The following is an 18,389-nucleotide window of genomic DNA, read 5'->3' on the forward strand; positions in this document are numbered from 1 at the left end:
ACCTGAGTTGTGGATCTCTGCAGCTCCTCCAGAGTTACAGTAGGAATGTATGAGACCTTTCTAATTAATCTTCTCTTACGTGTCTTAGGCGTGTTGCCATTTTTCATAGTGTTTCTTCTCGTGTCATACTCTGTCTATTTTCATTTTGGGATGACAGATTTCATACTTTGCGATATTGTTTAATAACTTGACTGTTAAAACGTCCTAGATGATGTGACAATTACTAGTTATACTGGATTTTATTTTGGGTTGTTATCTATTTTGACCCTAACATACATTTGTAGAGGGGAAATTAGGACGATGCTGAGCATATGAGATGACATCAAAGGAGAGAGGACTTTGGCCTCGTTTCATACAAACAGAGTACCTGGAGATAAAGCAGCAGCTGATGTAATTATGCTGATGAGGCACTCAAGAAACTTAGGAAAGTTTCTTTGACAAATATAAACAACATGCTTATTCTATACAAGTGTGTGTTTCACTCAGATTTCTGGATTTTCTGAGAATTTACTTGCTCAGTTAACGACAGTGGATAAACATCACTAACTTGCTCCGTGGCAATACTCTATGTACAAGCCCTACCAAATGTTTATAAACTTAATAAATGTTTCAAATGTGCACTTCCATTTTGTTCTTTAGACTAAGACAAAAAAAATTCTCAGAAGATAAAGGAGAAAATTGTTCATAAACAGGGACTCAGGAGCGGTCAACCAAATGTGCAGAACACGCAAATCAATTGGACCAGAACAAGGAGTTATGCAAATGTTTGTCCAATGTAGCGCTGCTGACTGACTGTGGGGAGAGCAGGGGTGGTTCAGGACCCCAGGATGTTATTATGCAATAGCACACAGCTGTATATAAAGTCAGGAGGATGTTGAAGAGTGGACTTTATGCGAGACAGTCACTTCTTTATGCACCAAGGTACGCACTGAGCAAAGGACCATCTATTTCTTCTTACAAATTTTTATTTTCACAAGCTGATTTTTGGAGATATTTTGAAGAATTTCATCAGACTATGCTGAACTTAATCTGAGAACTTTAAGGAAAAATAACTAATATTTCTCCTTTTCTTTTCCAAACTTTCTGCGTCTAACTTCTGACCATTTTTCCCCCCCCTTCCTCTGAGGTAGCATGCTGAGGTTCGTCGTGGCTCTTTGCCTCCTGGCGCTGTCCTGGGCGCAGGATTGCCAGGTGGAGAATTTCCAGGTCAAGCAGGACTTTGACAAAACCAGGGTGAGTTGTGAGTAACATAAGAATTAGCATTCATAAAGTAAAATTTGTCCAATAAGGTTTAACTAAAACAATTTTTCCCAATAGTATGCAGGGACCTGGTATGCTGTAGGAAAAAAGGACCCTGAGGGTTTGTTCTTACTCGACAACGTTGTAGCTCAGTTTAACATTGACGAAGATGGCTCAATGACCGCTACTGCGAAGGGCAGAGTCATCATCCTGAAGTAGGTTTCTCCTCTTCCCCCCCTGGAGACCTTGCTGTTCTCGATGCATAGATTACTGAGGATTTTAATTTTCTTTGTCTCTCTTTGACCTGTAGCAACTGGGAAATGTGTGCCCACATGTTTGCTACCTTCGAGGAATCCCCGAGCCCTGCCAAGTTCAGAATGAGATACTGGGGAGCTGCTTCGTACCTGCAGACAGGAAGTAAGCATGACTTGACTCACAAAAGGAAAGACAGAGAGCAAAAATTCCCAAAATTCAACCCTGGTGCCGCAGCTGTCTGCTGAAATTCAGCGATAGCGTGGAGATTGTTGACCTCAGGCCCACTGCTTTTTGGGATGTTCCAAGTTTTAGTGGAAATCTAATGAGACAGATAAATCTTCATTTTACCAAGTGGAAGCAAATATTCTAATCATCACATAACCCGTCCTGCTTTCAGATGACGAACACTGGGTTATCGACACCGACTACGACAACTACGCCCTCCACTACTCCTGCAGACTGCTCAACGAGGACGGCACATGCTTGGATAGCTACTCTTTCGTCTTCTCACGCCACCCAGCCGGCCTGAGGCCAGAGGACCAGGCCATCATCACGCAGAAAAAGACGGACCTGTGTCTTTTGGGCAAATACCGACGCGTAACACACAACGGTGAGTCGATTAACAGCCATTATTGATCCGATAGGAGGAGGAGATGTAAGGAGGGATCTGAGGGAGGTTGCAATTTGAGCTGTTCAATAAGGTTAAAGACCAAATTAATGATTAACCGAGGGATGCTGCTTCAAACCTTATGACCAGTGTTTATCTTCATTGATTGATTAGAGGAATGCGCACTCAGTGTAATTCTGAGTAACGCATTTCCAACTGGATAGTCTGTCATGGACAAAAAATAAATAAAAAATACAATGCAGGTTGTTTGATGAATATCTTTAATAAGCGTAATGTTTTTATCTTCTCTCTCAGGTTTCTGCGAGAACAGCGGAAATGCAGAGCCACCTCAGTGACCCTTCTCTTGATGCTCCTTTCTTCCTTTCTGCTGGTTTCAGATTGAATCCCACCTCCTCCTCACCCCTACCGCCTCAGTTTCTCTCACACGAGAGGAAGTAGTTTCCTTATTTTTTTAAAGAAATAAATTAAAAATCACAAACTCCAAACTTTCACACTTATTGTTGTTCATAGTCAGCTTTAGTCTCATTAAATTTCAGTGTTATCTTCAATGTCTGTTGCTTATTTTGTTTCTTTTCAGTACATTTGCCTCATGAGGAAGCAGCGTTATAAATTATCACATGTGGAAATCTTGTATGATCCAAATATCTCAGAATGTTAACTTCATAAAAGGGGCTTTGCTTTTACATATTCTGACAATGCACAAGTACTTTTTATTTTATTAAACTGTAAGATCCAGCAAACATGTTCAGTAGTAGATCTGTTTGTTAATCTTGACTGATGTTTACTTCTTGATCCGGTTTTTAATATAAAACATTCAAACATCTTTTGACTGTTTAATTTTTTTAATGATCCAATCTGAATTCTACAAGATATTCAATAAATCTGTAGTTCTGGAAGCCGCAAGGTTGTGGAAAATTGCTGCATTTGGTTTCTGCCAAACATTCCCTGTCCTTTAACTTTAGACTTGTTTGTCCAACATTATTCCAGATTTCATGACTTTTGCCAAACCTTAATATGACTTTATGTTTATCTTAAAAAGAGAAGATATCCTTCTTGTCTACCTGTCACAAAAATTAAACTTGTGCCATCGGTTTATGATTGGACAGCCATATGCTTTGCAATAAGCAGTAGCAAAAGGCTGCTGTAGGTCCTTTCATGGCATTTTAGAGTTGTGATGTCTTGCGGCATTTTACTGTTATTATGATGAACCTGTTAGGACAGTAAAAGCTCGGGAGGTTGGCAGCTGATTTTAAACCTTATTTTATGCAGTGGATTGACAGACTCCAAATTGTTTTAAGATCAGCACTGTAGATTGATTTATAGGAAACACACCTAACATGTCAACTTTACAGATTAGCTTTAAATGGGTTTTTTTTGTCTTTCTTCAGTTTAAACTCTAAGTTTATTATATTTATGTCCATTAAAAACTGTATTTAGTCCTTGGCCTTTGCTCCATCTTTGCAATGAGCTTGGACTCTGGGTTTTTAAATGGTCATTTTTTCCCCTAATGGCACATAATAAGCTGGTTAGCTAATAAAGCTATGCATAATTCTAATAAAAGAATAAAATAAATTGAACAATAAAGTTACAACATATTTTTCATGAAAATTGTTTTTAGAGGAAATACTAACAGTTGCAGTCATCCCTTTAATTCCAATTTCACTACTTCTCAGTAGTAAATTATCCAATCAATATTAGAAAGGAAACATTGCAGGCCTCCATACTTCTCAGCAGCATTTTTAAGCCATGGCTGCTTATAAAGGTGCTACAAGGATTTCTTGTGACAGATGTCTCAGTAAAATTTGTTGCACGGCCTAAAATGACCAGCATGCATCATACTCAATGCACTGCAATCAGATTAAAACTTAAATTAGTGCATTAGTCTGCTGCATTACTTAGCATAAATCAAGCTTTATCTAGAGTCTGTGCTGCAAACCATTTCAACAAGTAGGCAATGGAATATAGCAGTGAGCAAAGCTTCATCGCCATGAAAGTTTCAATCATATATTTCCTCTACTTTTTTTTTAAACAAAATCAATGTAATATAGTTATGTCATCCATCGTATACAAAATACACACTGAGTAACTGGGGCTCTTAAAAAGAAAAATACCTTGTCTAAGGAAATCTTGAGTCCACAATAAAGTCTCAGTGGAGAGAAATATTTTGTAATGTCACAAAGAACAGTCAGATTTAAAAAAAAAAAAAAAAGACAGCCACTCCCCTAAACTTATCCATATCTACTATTATTAGGGTTAAAATAATTTGAGACAAACAAAACTAGTTTCTTTGTAAGGAAGGATGGAAAACTGCAGAAAAGTGGCACCTTGGAGTCAATAAATCTCCATAAAAGTTTAAATTAAAGCTTCTGCAAACATCTTTACCAGGAGTGCAACTGTTTTGTGAATCTCAACCCAGACTGCCATTTATGTAAAATAAGACAGCCAAATTAAACTAATTTAACTGTGTTTCTCTTAATTATAGCTAAAAAAAAATAAATAGCAAACTTCAACATTTTCAATTTATTTCTCATCAACAAAGAGAACTGCTGTTGCGTTTAACAAAATATTACAGCACTAAGACAAAATTACACTGAAGGATTGTTCTGGATGGAGTTTTAAGTCTTTATTGCACATTTGTAGACAGTACTGAGCACAGCAAAACCATTCAGGAGCACATGATCAGGATACATTAAAGAACACATAAAAACATAACCTGGTAAAAAAAACAAACCAAAAAAAAATTCCCAGATGGCACCCTACTAAAATATAAACAGTGGAAGTAAAATCGAAGCGACCCAAAAGTCACAGCAACGTCTGTCTGCCTTGAATCTATGTGGTCACATCGCCAAGACTGCAGGAATAAACACTTTTCTCTCAACAAGGAGACCTTTAGTAATCCCCGCTGTAAATAGTTTAGCACAAGGAATTAAGTCATGCAATCTCTTTCCAGCCTGACAGAGCTGCAGGTTTGAAAAGTCAAGGTGGTGATTGTAGAGAGGAATGCACAGACAACCCGACAAACGTGACCGGTTAAGCCCTGCGCGGCTACGTGCATCTGGTCTGGTTGAGTTTAAGCAACTAAAAACTAGGAGGTGAGGAAGAAAAATCACCGTCACGGTTCAGCAATGTTTATCCAAGTGTGTGTGAAACGAGCTCGACAGGTTTGCTGCTGCAGCACTAGGGCAGTCCTAATGTAAGAGACATATGGTTAATTAGATGGACATTTGCTGATAATTGTAATCGCCAGTTAATGAAGTTGAAAATAGCAAACAGCTGGAGTGTAGAAATTTAACACATTTTGTCCTTCACATAAATACTACAAAAGGGTAAACCAGCTGCACTCTCTTCTTACCAAGATATTCCATCATCAACAACACAATGCAACCAAGAGATAAAAGTATTTAAACTGGGAGTTCAAAATGACCCATTTATAGGGGTTTGATTCACATGATACAACAGAGATCCTTAAACTGTCATGTGTAAATAGAAGGAGGATGCCTCATGATTAGGCAATCTTAAACACACATAATTCAGTGGAAAATATATAGAAGCTTTCCATATCTCTTAAGAAACCCAAGAATAAATACCAAGATAAAACACAAAAATAAAAATCTGAACAAAAAATGAAAACATCAGCTAAAACATACATAGAGAAGCCCTCCACCAGTTTTGTGTCAATGATCAGTGCTATGACTTAAAAAAAAAAAAAACTGGAGCAAGATTTTTCAATATAAATACATAAAAGGTGATCAAGTCTAAATGTGTCAAACAATGTTGAAATTGTTTGCTTTAAAGTCTCTTCTTTTTCTAAAAATAAAACTGATGGAATGAATAGTTTTATCTTGCCTTGATTTTGTCTGAAATATGACATACTATTAAAATAGAAAGGGTCGTAATTTTACCCCCACCCCCATTTTAGGGGAAATGGACGGGTCAGTGTAGTATGACTGGAGTTATTACGGTACATGGATTTATGACGGTGAAACAAAACAAAACAAAAAATAGCTGCTGATCATTAAACCCTCTTGGTGAGTGAAAATAATATTCCTATAGTTTTTGCATAGAAAAAGCACTAAATTTTGGAAAAAGTACATTATAAAAAAGCATATTTGGAGCCGCATTTTCTGCATAACTCAACAGATCTGTATTTTGGGCATTCCTAACCTTTTTAACTTAGATTTGGTTCAGAATTTAATCTTAATTCTGGTTAAAACCAATCTCACTGTCTAGCTTCCCCCTTCGGTTAATGTCTGAGTTGGGAATTACTCATCTGGTCTGCTCATTCAAGCAAAGCAGTAGTCAATGTGGGCCAGGAGTTCTCTGTGGCGACTGGTTGCATAAGGAGCCTGACACTTTGGACACTCCAGGAAACTCTCATCCAGGAGGCCGATGACTTTAGATGGAGATGTGGAGCCATGAGAGTTAATAGTAAGGCGCTCAAACTCCGGATTATTATAGGAGCTGGGCTCTGAAAAGCGGGCACTCAGCTGCTTCTGAAATTGAAAACAAGACATGGCATTTTTACTTTTTTTTAAGAGTGCCATTAATTTTTATTGCAAAGAATAAAGCAACTGCTTATTTTTGGACAATAAACTTGGTTTGAAAACAGCACTAAATGAAAAGTTGCTGCATGATTTAAATACACAGATACACTCCAGACACTTACAGCAGACTCCAGCTTGGCAATCTGATCACGAGCTTTGCGAAGCTCTTTCAGCACTTTCTGTAATTGCTCCTGCATGCTCTGACGATCAAGTTTTTCATTCTCAGAGTCCTTGGCAGAGAGCTGGATCTTAGGAGGAAATGAAAAGAAAGTTTTTAAAGTAGTGGAACTGTTCCAGAATTCTGGTCTTTATAAAGAAAAAAAAAGTTTAAAAAAAAAAGATGGCTGTTTGTCATGTAATTCATGCATTTTAACAGTTTTCTAAACAATTAAGCACTACCTGTTGTTCCAGAGCAGCAATTCTCCTTCGTTCTTCATTTTGGTTGATGAGAGACTTCTGCAGCATATTTACCTATCAAAAGCAAATTATCAAGGTAGAACAGTTTTGTGTTTGCAGAGCATTTAATCATTTTCAACCACACTGAAGGAAAATTGTAAAACAGTTTAAGAGCCTGAGCAGGAGCCCAACTGTAAAATGTGAAATTAAATACATATTGGATAAATTAACACAAAAATATATCCAAACATAGTGAACAGTGCACAGTTGTAAAATTATTTAACTAATATTGTTTATATCTTCACTTTCCCAACACTTGGTAGACTCTTATTTTGAAAAGTACTTCAGTATAATAAATAAGTATTTGATCCCATGCAGATGTTTTGAACAGTGCAAATGTTGTGGCATCAAAAGTGGAGAGATTTAAATATATATATATATATCTGAAAAAATGAAAGTGAACCAAAATGTTAAAATGGTCTGCATGCCACTGAGTGAAATAAGTATTTCATCTCCAGGCAAATCACAGCTTCAAACTTGGTGAGCAAGCTCAGCACTAAGACATTTTCTGCAGCTGGTCATGAGGTTTTCACACAGCTCAGAAGACATTTTGACCCAGTCTTCCTCCCAGAAACTCCTTCAGGTTTCCTGGTTGCTGCTTGCCACTGTAAAGCTCCAGCTCCCTCTGCAGGACTCAGATCTGGAGAGTGACCAGCCACTCCATGACATGACATGCTTCTTTGGCCACTCCATTCTTATCTTAGTTATGCATCTTGAAGAATTATGCTGGAAGACTCTGTACCATCTTTAGCTTCGTGATACATGATTCTGCTGTAAATTACTCTATTTATTGGCCTTTTAATGCAGTGAAGTCCCCTCCTAATAGTCTGTACCACCAGAAGAAAAACTGAAAATTGTGTTCTTCACTACTCTGCATTTCTCCTTCAAAGATGATTGATTGAATTGATGGAAAATGTAAATACTACATCACAGTGTTGAAGTTATGGTCTTGTCCATTTCCTATAATGCATATGGACTTTGTGTGGAATAGACTAGTTTCTTACAGGAACTAGTCAAAGAGCCAAAGAGCTAGTCTCAGTCTGTCTTTTACATATTTTCCCCCATTTTTCTGCCCTTAGGTATAAAACACATGTTGTCTGTTAAAGCTTTTTACTTTAAATTGGACGCCCTTGTTACAGTTCTCTGCTCTCATCTTGTAAAAGATTCCTAATAAGCTTGACTGATTTTCACCTTTAACAATGCTTGAATAAATTCGTTTTTCCACAACAGAACTTTCAGCCAAGCCTTCAATGAGTCATTTAGAATCGTCACATTCTACTAATAAAGCAGTCTTATACAGTAGTTTACATAAATGAACAACCTACTTGAATCTTTTGTATTCACATTTTGGTGCATGTTCAGCTCATTTACATGTAAAATCAGTAACTGTCCAAACGGTTTTAATTGATTCCTCTATGCATCTTCTTTAGCTAAAGGACTCTGACCTGCTGCAGAAGGTCAGCAGATCTCTTCTTCTCCTCATCCAGTCGTTTCTCCACCTTCTCCAGGTCGGCTCTCACCCTGTCTGTCCTTTCGGATGATACCTTTCTTTCCTCGTGCACCACTTGTCTAGATGTAAAAGTTATGATATTAGACCTAAGCAGTAAAAGAAAACACTAATTTAAGAGGGAACACTACTTAATTGAATCAAGTTTAAAGTGATTTTCATCCCTTTTCTTGCCACAGGTTTGGGTTGTTTCAGAGCACATGAACATCCACAGCACGCTGCAGGTTTTACCTGTTGCCAAGGCGTTCCGCCTGCAGCTGTATCTTGGCTTCGTCCAGCTCCTTGCCCCTCTCTTCGTATTTCCTCAGAAAGGCTGACAACTCGCTGCACTTGTCCTCGTACTTCCTCTGCAGCACGCAGCGCTCCTCCTGGACCCGACTGACCTGCTCCCTCTGCCGCTGCAGCTCGGCCTGAGCTTTCAAGGTCTGCAGAGGCCATGAAAGAAATTTCAAAAACGCTGTTTGTTTTCCGTCTTACTCAGTTCTTTAATCCAGCTCTGCAGATCAATTATAAAGATGTCTGAATCCAAGGACTCTGGATATTCAGCTGCATACTGATTGGGTGCTGAAGCTACCTTTTTCAAAGGACGGAATGTCAATGAATTTGTTCACACTTCAACAGGAAAAAAAATGGTGACAAGAGCATAGTGGATAGCTTTCTTCTGCTAACATGTAGTATTATATCAACAATTAAACAAATAGTGATGTGCGTTTACTCAGGTTATCTTTGATACAAAAAATTATTTCGACAATGAGAAATTTAAGTTTGAAGAAAAGAAAATTCCCTCTAAAACGTGTAGTGTGGGTAAACACGTCACCGAGGTTCTCTAGGTAGAAAGTTTGCAGCATTAGTATTGTTACCTGTTCCTTCTGAACACGTAACTCCTGCAGAGCTTTGGCAGTCTGATCTTTCTGGCTCTCCAGGTCTTTCTGCACACCTAAAAGCATCGTCTCGTAGTGCTTTTTCAGGTCAGACTCCTTCTCTTTACCTTGGGTGTTGTTTGAAGCTGACACAAGGGGGGAAAGAAGGAGTGAGATAAAAATCAGGCCTCCAGTTCAAGAGGAAAAAGCTTCCACTAAAATTTTAAAGACAAATTCTGTTGTAAATTTTTCAGATTCCGTCAATTATTAAGAGCAAACTATTGCATTACATTGCTGATACAACAGCAGAGCACCGATTTCTGACCAGAAATGAAAACAAAAAAATTCAACTGAAAAGAATGTGCACTGAGGATACATTTACATCATCTTTCTGTATCTGAACATACCATTTATCCTGATGTTTCCATATTCTATATATATGAGGATGTAAGGTATATTTACCCTCAGAGCTGGGTTCTGCTTTGCTTTCCTGTTGCTGCTTGGCCTGCTCCAGTTGCTGCTCCAACTCCATTGTTCTGGCAACGACCGACTGCACAAAGACTTCTCGCTGCTGATCATAGACCAACCACTGCTGGTTCTTTTCCAGAGCCTGATGGGAAGATTTTGCTACCGTTTTAGACAAGCACTCTGGATTCTGGGTAATGATAACAACCTGAGCTTGAGGTCATGAATTAATGAGAAAAGAAACACCAGTGATTAAATGAAAAAGTTCATGAAGTTTAAAGGTCAATATTTTTTGACAGTGATGGGAAGAAAAAATTTGTTCCTTTTTTAATGACTTCTCATTTTAAAACTATGCTCGATTTTTCCAAAATTATTAAGATCCACTGTGTTGGGTCTAAAGAGTTACATCAGACACCAGAGCTGCAGGTTACAGATGCCTGGTCTAGTCAAAGCCTGGATGTAAATCAAGTTGAGAATTAGTGGCAGGTTTTAAAAACATCCTTGAGCCAATCTGACTAAGTATAAACTACTTTGCTAACAACAACAAAATATATCGTAGTTCTAATTATATCTAAAAGACATTCTACACACTAAAGGCACACCACACTTTTCAGGATCCTTTTTGTAATACATTTTGAAAACAATTTCCTTCCACTTTAAATTTTTTCTGATACTTTGTGCTTCTCTCAAATAAAATCCCAATAAAATGTGTTGAAGTTTGTTGTTTTTATGCAGCAAAACTCAAAGGACTTGTGTACTTTTTGAGAAAATGTACAAGCTTCCCAATATACCTTCATTGTACCCATGGTATGCAATGACAAAGAATATGAAGTTTAACATGTCAAATTTATGAAGATGTGACAAAAAGGACTCACATCTTTGAGTTGATCTTGCATCTGTACCAGTTCTGCAGCAGGAGCATGCCCATTCTGAAAAGAGAAGGAGGGAGATGTTGCAAAGGTTAAATGAGAAAGTACTAGTAAATATGCAGTAGTTGCATCTGATCCAGCTGTCACAACCAACTTTCAGTTGAGGCCGTCTTTAAAATAAAGAAAAAAGATGTTTTATTCATAAAAAAAAAGCTTGTAGCTTCTGTGTGTGTTTTTAAGGCTGGCCAGGTTCTGATAACTGTCAAGTGACAGGCACCGTTAATTTAAAATAAGATTCTCCTTTTTCAGAGAAAAAATAAAGTAGATACAAAACTGCCACAGGCTCAGAAATTACACACAGGCCTGCTGATTTAAATTATTTAGCCCAACTTTTAATAATGCAAGAAAAACAGAGTAGCAAGAGATAAATCTATGCTCTTCTGCGCTCCCAAGTCTTGGCTACATGACCAGGTCACCAACCCTGCAGTGTACAGGCTCCATTCCCAGAGGCTTGTTGGTCATGTCACATGCCTGTCGCTGTAAGCCTTCGAGTCTGATCTCCATCTCAATACATTCGTTATCTTAAAATTTCATACCCTTCTGGACTCAAACTGCAAATTCTGTCAGTTCATTTTAGCCCAAATGTAAATACCAAAGACTTTTTAGGCAGACTTATCTACCAAGGGCAAGATTTAAATGTGGTACCTGGAAAAAAAAACCATGACTGAAAGACAGGAAGAATGACAAATGGACCAAAAAAGGATGGTAGATGGAAAACAGACAAAAAACAAAACAAAAAAAAAAAACATATGGGTAATTAATAGACAAACAGTTGGAAGGTGGGTGAATGAACCTATGGACAGACAGACGTATGAACAAACTGATGGACACGCCAATAAATAGGGCTGCATAATATCAGATAAAAACAGCTTTTGATGGATGAGTGAAAGGACAAAGTGATCAATGGATAAGGGGATTGACAAACCAATGCATGGTCTTTATCCAGACCTCAGAAAGATTTAAATGACTGATTTTCCATATTGCATAGGACTCCAGATTGTATGTCTGACAAGCCTTTTGGCTCCTATAACTCCAGGTAAACCTCATTAGCTTGTTTGTTTATCTCGCTAAGACTAAATGTACAACCATAAGCCGAGTCCTCTGTGAACAGCAGAGAGATTGCTTGGTTTGTTGATCTGAATATTTTCCAAGGGGATAGAATAAGGAATTGTGACATGCCGCTAGAAAGTTACATTAATAAAATTACATAAAGAAAGGATATAGGAATCTCCTGTAGCAGGAGAAGTAGTTGTTTAGTTTGTTTTCATATTAGCAGCATTGTCTATATCACAGAAACATGTAGTAAGATTTAAACACATTAGATTCAAATAAGTTACATTTTAAACAAGAGTCCAAAGATCCATACCTAAATATAAAACATTTAGCAGTATCTTATTAAACATGTTTTCCAGATCATCATAAATGTATGCCATTGTGATGGGATCTACACCCTGTAGCAGCTGAGTGGTACAGTTCTGAGCAATTTTTTCCAACATTGTTTCCATTAATCTGGTAAACTCTGAATAAAAATACTAGTCTGTTCTTGCAAAAATAAGATTTTTATTCATCAACCACAAATGCTAGAAGTCATGTCTCACATTAAACAAAGAGACGGTTCCGTAAGTCAGCTTTTCGCTGTCAAATGTTTTTAAAGCTTTCAATTAGTTTGTGTGCTCTGGTGATGGCCTGAAGCAGCTTCCTGTCTCACACAGAGCAGCCATTTCTGATGCCTTATAACAGAACAACGAAGCAAACTATGCAACGCATCTTAAAAATGGGCCACTCATACTTCTGCTCATTCGTATCCATACTTTGCATTCTAATGCTTTGGTCTAATAACAGATGGGAAACAAACATCTTCCATCAAATATATAAAGAGCCCTGCTGACCTTTAAGCAGCAAAAAAAAAAGAAAAAAAAAATGCAAGCTTTCTGTTCATTATAGCTATAGATATAGAACAACAGCATTTTAAAAACTATGTTTCTTCCAGCTCTAGCTCCAGTGGTACAGCAAATAGTCTAAACCGTGAGCAAGAAAATTACTTAAACATATACAAAGGATCCACATAATCATGCAACATAACGGATAAAAAATGCAATATTTGAGATGAAATCCTCTTTAAATAAGCTTATTAGTTGGGATTTTTCTTTGTATGATATAGCTAAATCTTTTTAGATTCTTTAAAGCCCTGCATGTAATTTTGCTTCCTTATGGGCAGGGAAGAATCCTGATGACAGCTTTAGAGTCAATGCAGCAGCACTGGATCTACAGTTAAGAAGTGGCTACTACAGATTTCCTTTTATCTCCTCCATAAGCAGAGTAGCACTGCTGACGGCAGATAAAAATAAAGGGGCTACTGAAAAATCTGATTTTCACCGTTACAATGCTTAATACAGCTGATGTATTTCAGAGCAATAAACCCTTCATGATAAAGTGGTGAGGAGGCTCCAGAGAGAAGGTGATGTCAGCAGGAAAACTGAGATTAAACACTGCCACCTGATGGACAAAAACAGAGCCACAGTCCCTTAACAAGCCCTTTAATCCATCAATCACTGATCACTTTTCATGTCAAAATCTTTGAACTTTCTGCAGAGTTCTCAGTCCTTTTTGGCAAGCATAAACCTAAAAGTTTTCCACAGATTTAAAGCAAACGTTTCTACTATGCTCATGTTTTAAACATGAAAACCAGAACTACAGACTTTAGATGAATGGATGAAAAAAATAGTGGGGAAAACTTCATGAATAGACAGATTTAAGGATCAAAGTGCCACTTACTTTCCTAGCCAAAGGCAATTTTACTATCCCTGTTCTAGGTTAGCTTTTTTTCTACTCAGTAGTGCTTTTCAGTCATAATCATAAATCACCGTCATTATTAATTAGCTTGGATGGATGGATATAACTTTAAGACAACAACATGGGGAATTAAGTCTGGAAATGCAATTTCTCCCTCCATTTGTCAAATGGAGAGATGAACACATACTGACATGAAGATGGTGGAAAGGAGGAAGAGTTGGATGAAGAGAAGGACAGCTAGATAGAGGAATAGAGTGATGGATGAGGGGCTGAAGGATGACAAAAGACAAATGGTTGGAGGGACAGAGGGATTTCCAGAGGAATAGATGGACAAACAGACCAACAGAAGAATGGATGATAAAAAAAAGGATGGTCAGGGAAGAAGATAAATAAAACAATGGAAGGGTAGATGGGTTGGCAGAGAGAGGGATGAAAGGATTCAACATTTGACTTTTTTTATTATTTTTTTTTTTACAGATATTAAAGTTTGAAAATACAAATTATTCCACTCATTTCATTTTTTTATACTCCTACACACCTGGAAAATCTCAAAGTCTACATTTTATTCCTATGCTCCAAGGATCATCAATTGTTGACTTCTCAACTGAAACTGAAAGAGATCAGCGTTACCACTAATCATTTCATCTTTTCCATTCTTGCTATAATAAATGTCAAATATATGAGCGATATTCCACAGGCAGACTAGCCATGATGCAGTATAAAAAGTCACAAATGCTTGTCCAGGCAAATCTAAAGATCAGCTAGATCATTTCAATTGCACAGAAAAAGCAACCAGATCATGTCAAGAAGAGATATCTCTTCTTGACTAATTAGAACATCTTGACAGGTAGCAGCATATTAGGGTCAGCCTACCGTGGCCTGCTTTTCCAGGGACTGACAACGAGCGGAAACTGTGGCCAGCTTGTTTTTCAGATTCTCCGTTTCCTGTGACAAGCTCTGGAACATCCCATCTCTCTGCTCTGCCTCTCTCCTACGCTGCTCCAGTTGGGCCTGCAGCGACGCGACCACCTATATATAAAAAAAGAAGCCTGTATGTCACCAAAGTCTTTTTAACCTTATTGTTGAAGCATAGTTCGATGCAAGGTGGTAAGAGGGAAAAAGATTTGTTTTTCTGTCTTCTGTGCAATTATCCATCTCTCGTAATCGACGTAGCGCGGCTGGGAGTCTGGTGGCATTAGCCACTTGCGTGTCTGCTGATGAAACTTAATGAGGAAGATGCAAGCATGATTAATGTCTGGGCAAAACAAAACGCTGACATTCCATTTACCAGCATGTCATCTGTGAGCTTAGCCTGCTGCCACTCTGACCACTCTAAATTAGAGTCATTTCTGCCACAATAGAAGACATATTACACAAGGATAAGCAACAGCAGAATGAGATTTTACACTAGTGTCAAACACCAACATGACATGAATGCTAATACATACAGACAGCAGTCACAGACAAACAGTTTATAAATGTCAAGCGAACAGAATCTAACGATGTACGTTGGTATGCACCTTCTGCCGGTTGTCTAAACTTCACTTTGCAGAGCTGCTGTCAAAGTGGGATAGAAGCGATTTCCCCCTCTGTTTGTGGCACCTCATTGGAATTCCAGTATCTTTTTTTCCTCCCTTCCCTCTCGCTGACAGTTTCCCACATGCCACCAATGCAATACCAGAGGGTGGGGGAAAAAAATAAATAAATAAGTCACAAGCTGGAGAGTGCTCCTGCTGTGGGTTTATTCTCATTTAGGCAGGACTTTAAGCCTGAGCTAATCGTGTGTTTCCATGTACAGGTGTGTAGAGGCCTCTTCATGACGGATGATGGGACAAATGCGATTCTGAAAACAGATAGTTGTCAGTGTATGTACCTCTCCTCCTTTAGCTGACAGCTGTTGTCTTAGACTTTCCAGTTCCTGTTCTTTAACCAGCAGCTGCTGATTGTTCCTCTCGCGGAGCGTCTCGAGGGAAAGAATCCTCTGGAGAATCAAGTGCACATATTTAAAAACAAATGAATACAACAGGACTTGAAAATCAGTAACAGTGAACCCCTTTACCTCCAGCAGCTTGCCCTTGTCCGAGTCAGGGGACTTGATGTGCCGTTTGGCCTGTTCGTCAATCTTTTTCCTCAAGTGGGCGTTCTCCTTCCTGACCTTCTCCAGCTCTGCCTCTGCCTTTGAGCCAGAATTGTTGGATCTGAACCCCAACTTGGAGACAAGGGTTTCTTTGGCACCTTTGGATGCCATGGCTTCCTTTGTTGATAGCACAGGTGTAAGATGGAGTGTTCTACAAAAAACAGACAAATCACTTCAAGACGCTATTATGCTTTGATTTCAATCTAATCATTTGTAAAAAATGAGAACAGCCATTATAATTTAACTGGTAGTGAACATTGATGCCTTCTGCAGGTGCTACAGATTATTGGATCTATTCTGACTATAGTTGACATCTTCTTGGGTGTGGGTGAATATTCACCCTGTTTCCATTTTGTACCTTTGCAGTTTTGTGCCCAACATTTTTTGCAGTATGAAATGGAGTTGTTTGCTATAAGATGTTTCAGAAAATTTCAAAGTTGTACCGTTTCATTTAAAAGTCTTGTTAAAAGATTTTAATTAACTCAAAGAATAAGTTGGGCAATGCATATTTTTTGCAATACTTGACTGCAGATTTCAAAAAAATAATAAACTCTTTAGGACTTGAATTAAGAATAAGAATAATAAAAAATAAAATCAAATGGTAGTGATTAGAGCCACAAAATAATTCATTTTACATCATCATTGCAATATTAATGTGTTTCATATCATAAAAAGAAAGACTGTTGGATCAAATATATATAGTAGGTTACAACAGGTTAGGTGCAATACAGTAAACCATCTGGGCAGTCTGAAAGACTTTAACGGTAATTTATGGCCGCCACTGAGTTTTGAAAGCTGAGTTTGTTATTATGAAACAGAAAGTAATTAGTGAGGAAAATGTCAGTAAATAATATGTGATGATCTCTGTTGTGTATTCTGTGACAATATTTCAAATTGTTCTGTCCATCACATCGTCAATGCATTATACCCATAGGCAGTTTAAGGAGTTTATCTATGTTTTGTAACTGTAGAAAGAATTCAGAGTAACATCGACGCAAACACAGGGAGGAAAAAGCAAGATTCATGCTGAAATACCTCAGAGCAAAATTCAAAAAGTAATTTGAACACCATGACCCCAGCTAAATGTATTGATAAAGAATACAACACACAATCATAACTGAATTTCAAAATAATGCATATTTAGTGTTGATATCCTAGCACAGATTTCACAAGTTATCACATGCTTTGTTTTTAAAGTGAACCTCGTCAAAGGCAACCCAAACTTGGTTTCTGGCCAGAAAAATAAAGGTAAAATTGACTTTTTGAGGGCTTTCAGAATAACTTCTCAGATTTTAAGCAATGTTTTTTTTTTAAGCCTGTTTTTTAAAGCAGGACATTCCTGAACGTGTTTGACGAGTTTAAGTATTGTTGCTTTTGAACTAAACCGGAGTTTATCTGCAATAGAGACAGGAATAAAGAAGCACCGACATATCAGGAAAACGTTTAAAACCCAAAGTCGCAGCAACAAATAGGAAACGTCATCGTCCCAATCCTGACAGGTATTACACATTTTGTAAAAACAGACAATTTAAAAGAGAATTTACCTTAAAGTAAAAAGCCTTTTGAAATGTTGCTGAATTTCAAGATACAAATGTTTTCAAAATGACAATGTAGAAAACAAAAATAACTTGACATTTCGTTTTTCTTCCTTTACCCGAGACCTTATAATTTCTAACTTTGATATTCAGATAAAAGTACAGAATACATGTTAATTGGTCTACATAACAGAAATGTAGAACTTACTTTATAAAAGGAGCAAAAGAAGCGTTTGTAATCCACTCTGTGTGTAACGAGACCGTTGCTAAAACAGCACTTTCATTTCCTGAAATTTGAATTGCAGCGCGTTGACGTCATATCCGGGATGAAGTTTCCAGGTGCGAATGTTCGTGTAGTTCTGGGTGTTCCGATGTGTGCAGGTTTGGACGGCGTGAAAGATATTATATAGAAAATATAACTAATTCTAAAAAAATATTTCTCATACTTTTTTAAAACACATTTTTGTCGCGTTTGTGACCACAAAACATAACATTATGTGTCTTTTAAACACCCATAACAAATATGTCATAGTGTTTCTGTTCCAGTAAATAAGAACCAAAGCATTTATTTAAAAAAAAAAAAAAAGAATTTCATCTCTTTCAAATAAATGGGAAACACAGAGCTCTACAAGTTCCTCGGTTCAATATAAAATAATAATAACTTACTCCATGGATATTTTGCAGTCATTTGAATATCATAAATAAATCAAAACTCAATTAAAAATAGACAGTAAGTCACATATTTAATTAGACTTTTACTTACCTAAACAATTTTAACAATTTTATATGTAGAGTAAAAATATTTTACATTTGGCTGCTGCTCTTCAACATATTTAGGTCATTCGTCTACTTTAATCGACAAGTTAAGTGGGCGGGGCTAGCAGTGGTCAATATAACTAGTCCAAAGGCGACTTCTGCTGATGTCCACGTCCACTGTAGATGTGTTGCTAAAGGCAGTGCCAGGCTAGGGTTAATCAGTAAGTTAATTGTTGACCATAAAACCATCGATGTGTTCAATATTTATTTATTTACTAGGACTGA

General features: G+C 37.5%; 2 protein-coding genes across 4 annotated transcripts; one reads left to right on the forward strand and one right to left on the reverse strand.

Annotated features, from left to right (window-relative positions):
* The first annotated feature begins 791 nt into the window (after positions 1 to 791).
* rbp4 (retinol binding protein 4, plasma) lies at positions 792 to 2,945 on the forward strand. Its single transcript, XM_032574656.1, has 6 exons — positions 792 to 921; positions 1,131 to 1,233; positions 1,318 to 1,454; positions 1,550 to 1,656; positions 1,892 to 2,104; positions 2,417 to 2,945. The coding sequence occupies exons 1-6, from the start codon at positions 872 to 874 to the stop codon at positions 2,455 to 2,457; spliced, it is 651 nt and encodes a 216-aa protein (XP_032430547.1). The 5' UTR covers positions 792 to 871; the 3' UTR covers positions 2,458 to 2,945.
* Positions 2,946 to 3,533: 588 nt separating this feature from the next.
* cep55l (centrosomal protein 55 like) lies at positions 3,534 to 17,632 on the reverse strand. Of its 3 annotated transcripts, XM_032574655.1 has the most exons (13): positions 17,557 to 17,632; positions 15,736 to 15,964; positions 15,550 to 15,657; positions 14,550 to 14,705; positions 10,830 to 10,883; positions 9,952 to 10,099; positions 9,490 to 9,635; positions 8,861 to 9,054; positions 8,568 to 8,691; positions 7,066 to 7,137; positions 6,774 to 6,914; positions 4,929 to 4,940; positions 3,534 to 3,644 (listed from the first exon to the last, which is right to left on the reverse strand). In XM_032574655.1, the coding sequence occupies exons 2-13, from the start codon at positions 15,922 to 15,924 to the stop codon at positions 3,627 to 3,629; spliced, it is 1,362 nt and encodes a 453-aa protein (XP_032430546.1). In that variant the 5' UTR covers positions 15,925 to 15,964; positions 17,557 to 17,632; the 3' UTR covers positions 3,534 to 3,626. The 3 variants fall into 3 exon arrangements, with proteins under 3 accessions (XP_032430546.1, XP_032430544.1, XP_032430545.1); XM_032574653.1 differs by lacking the exon at positions 3,534 to 3,644 and having other exon boundaries at positions 4,719 to 6,615; positions 6,789 to 6,914; XM_032574654.1 differs by lacking the exons at positions 3,534 to 3,644; positions 17,557 to 17,632 and adding an exon at positions 17,358 to 17,452 and having other exon boundaries at positions 4,719 to 6,615; positions 6,789 to 6,914.
* Positions 17,633 to 18,389: the final 757 nt, after the last annotated feature.

The sequence above is a fragment of the Xiphophorus hellerii genome, chromosome 10 (genome assembly GCF_003331165.1).
Source record: "Xiphophorus hellerii strain 12219 chromosome 10, Xiphophorus_hellerii-4.1, whole genome shotgun sequence".
NCBI lineage: Eukaryota > Metazoa > Chordata > Actinopteri > Cyprinodontiformes > Poeciliidae > Xiphophorus > Xiphophorus hellerii.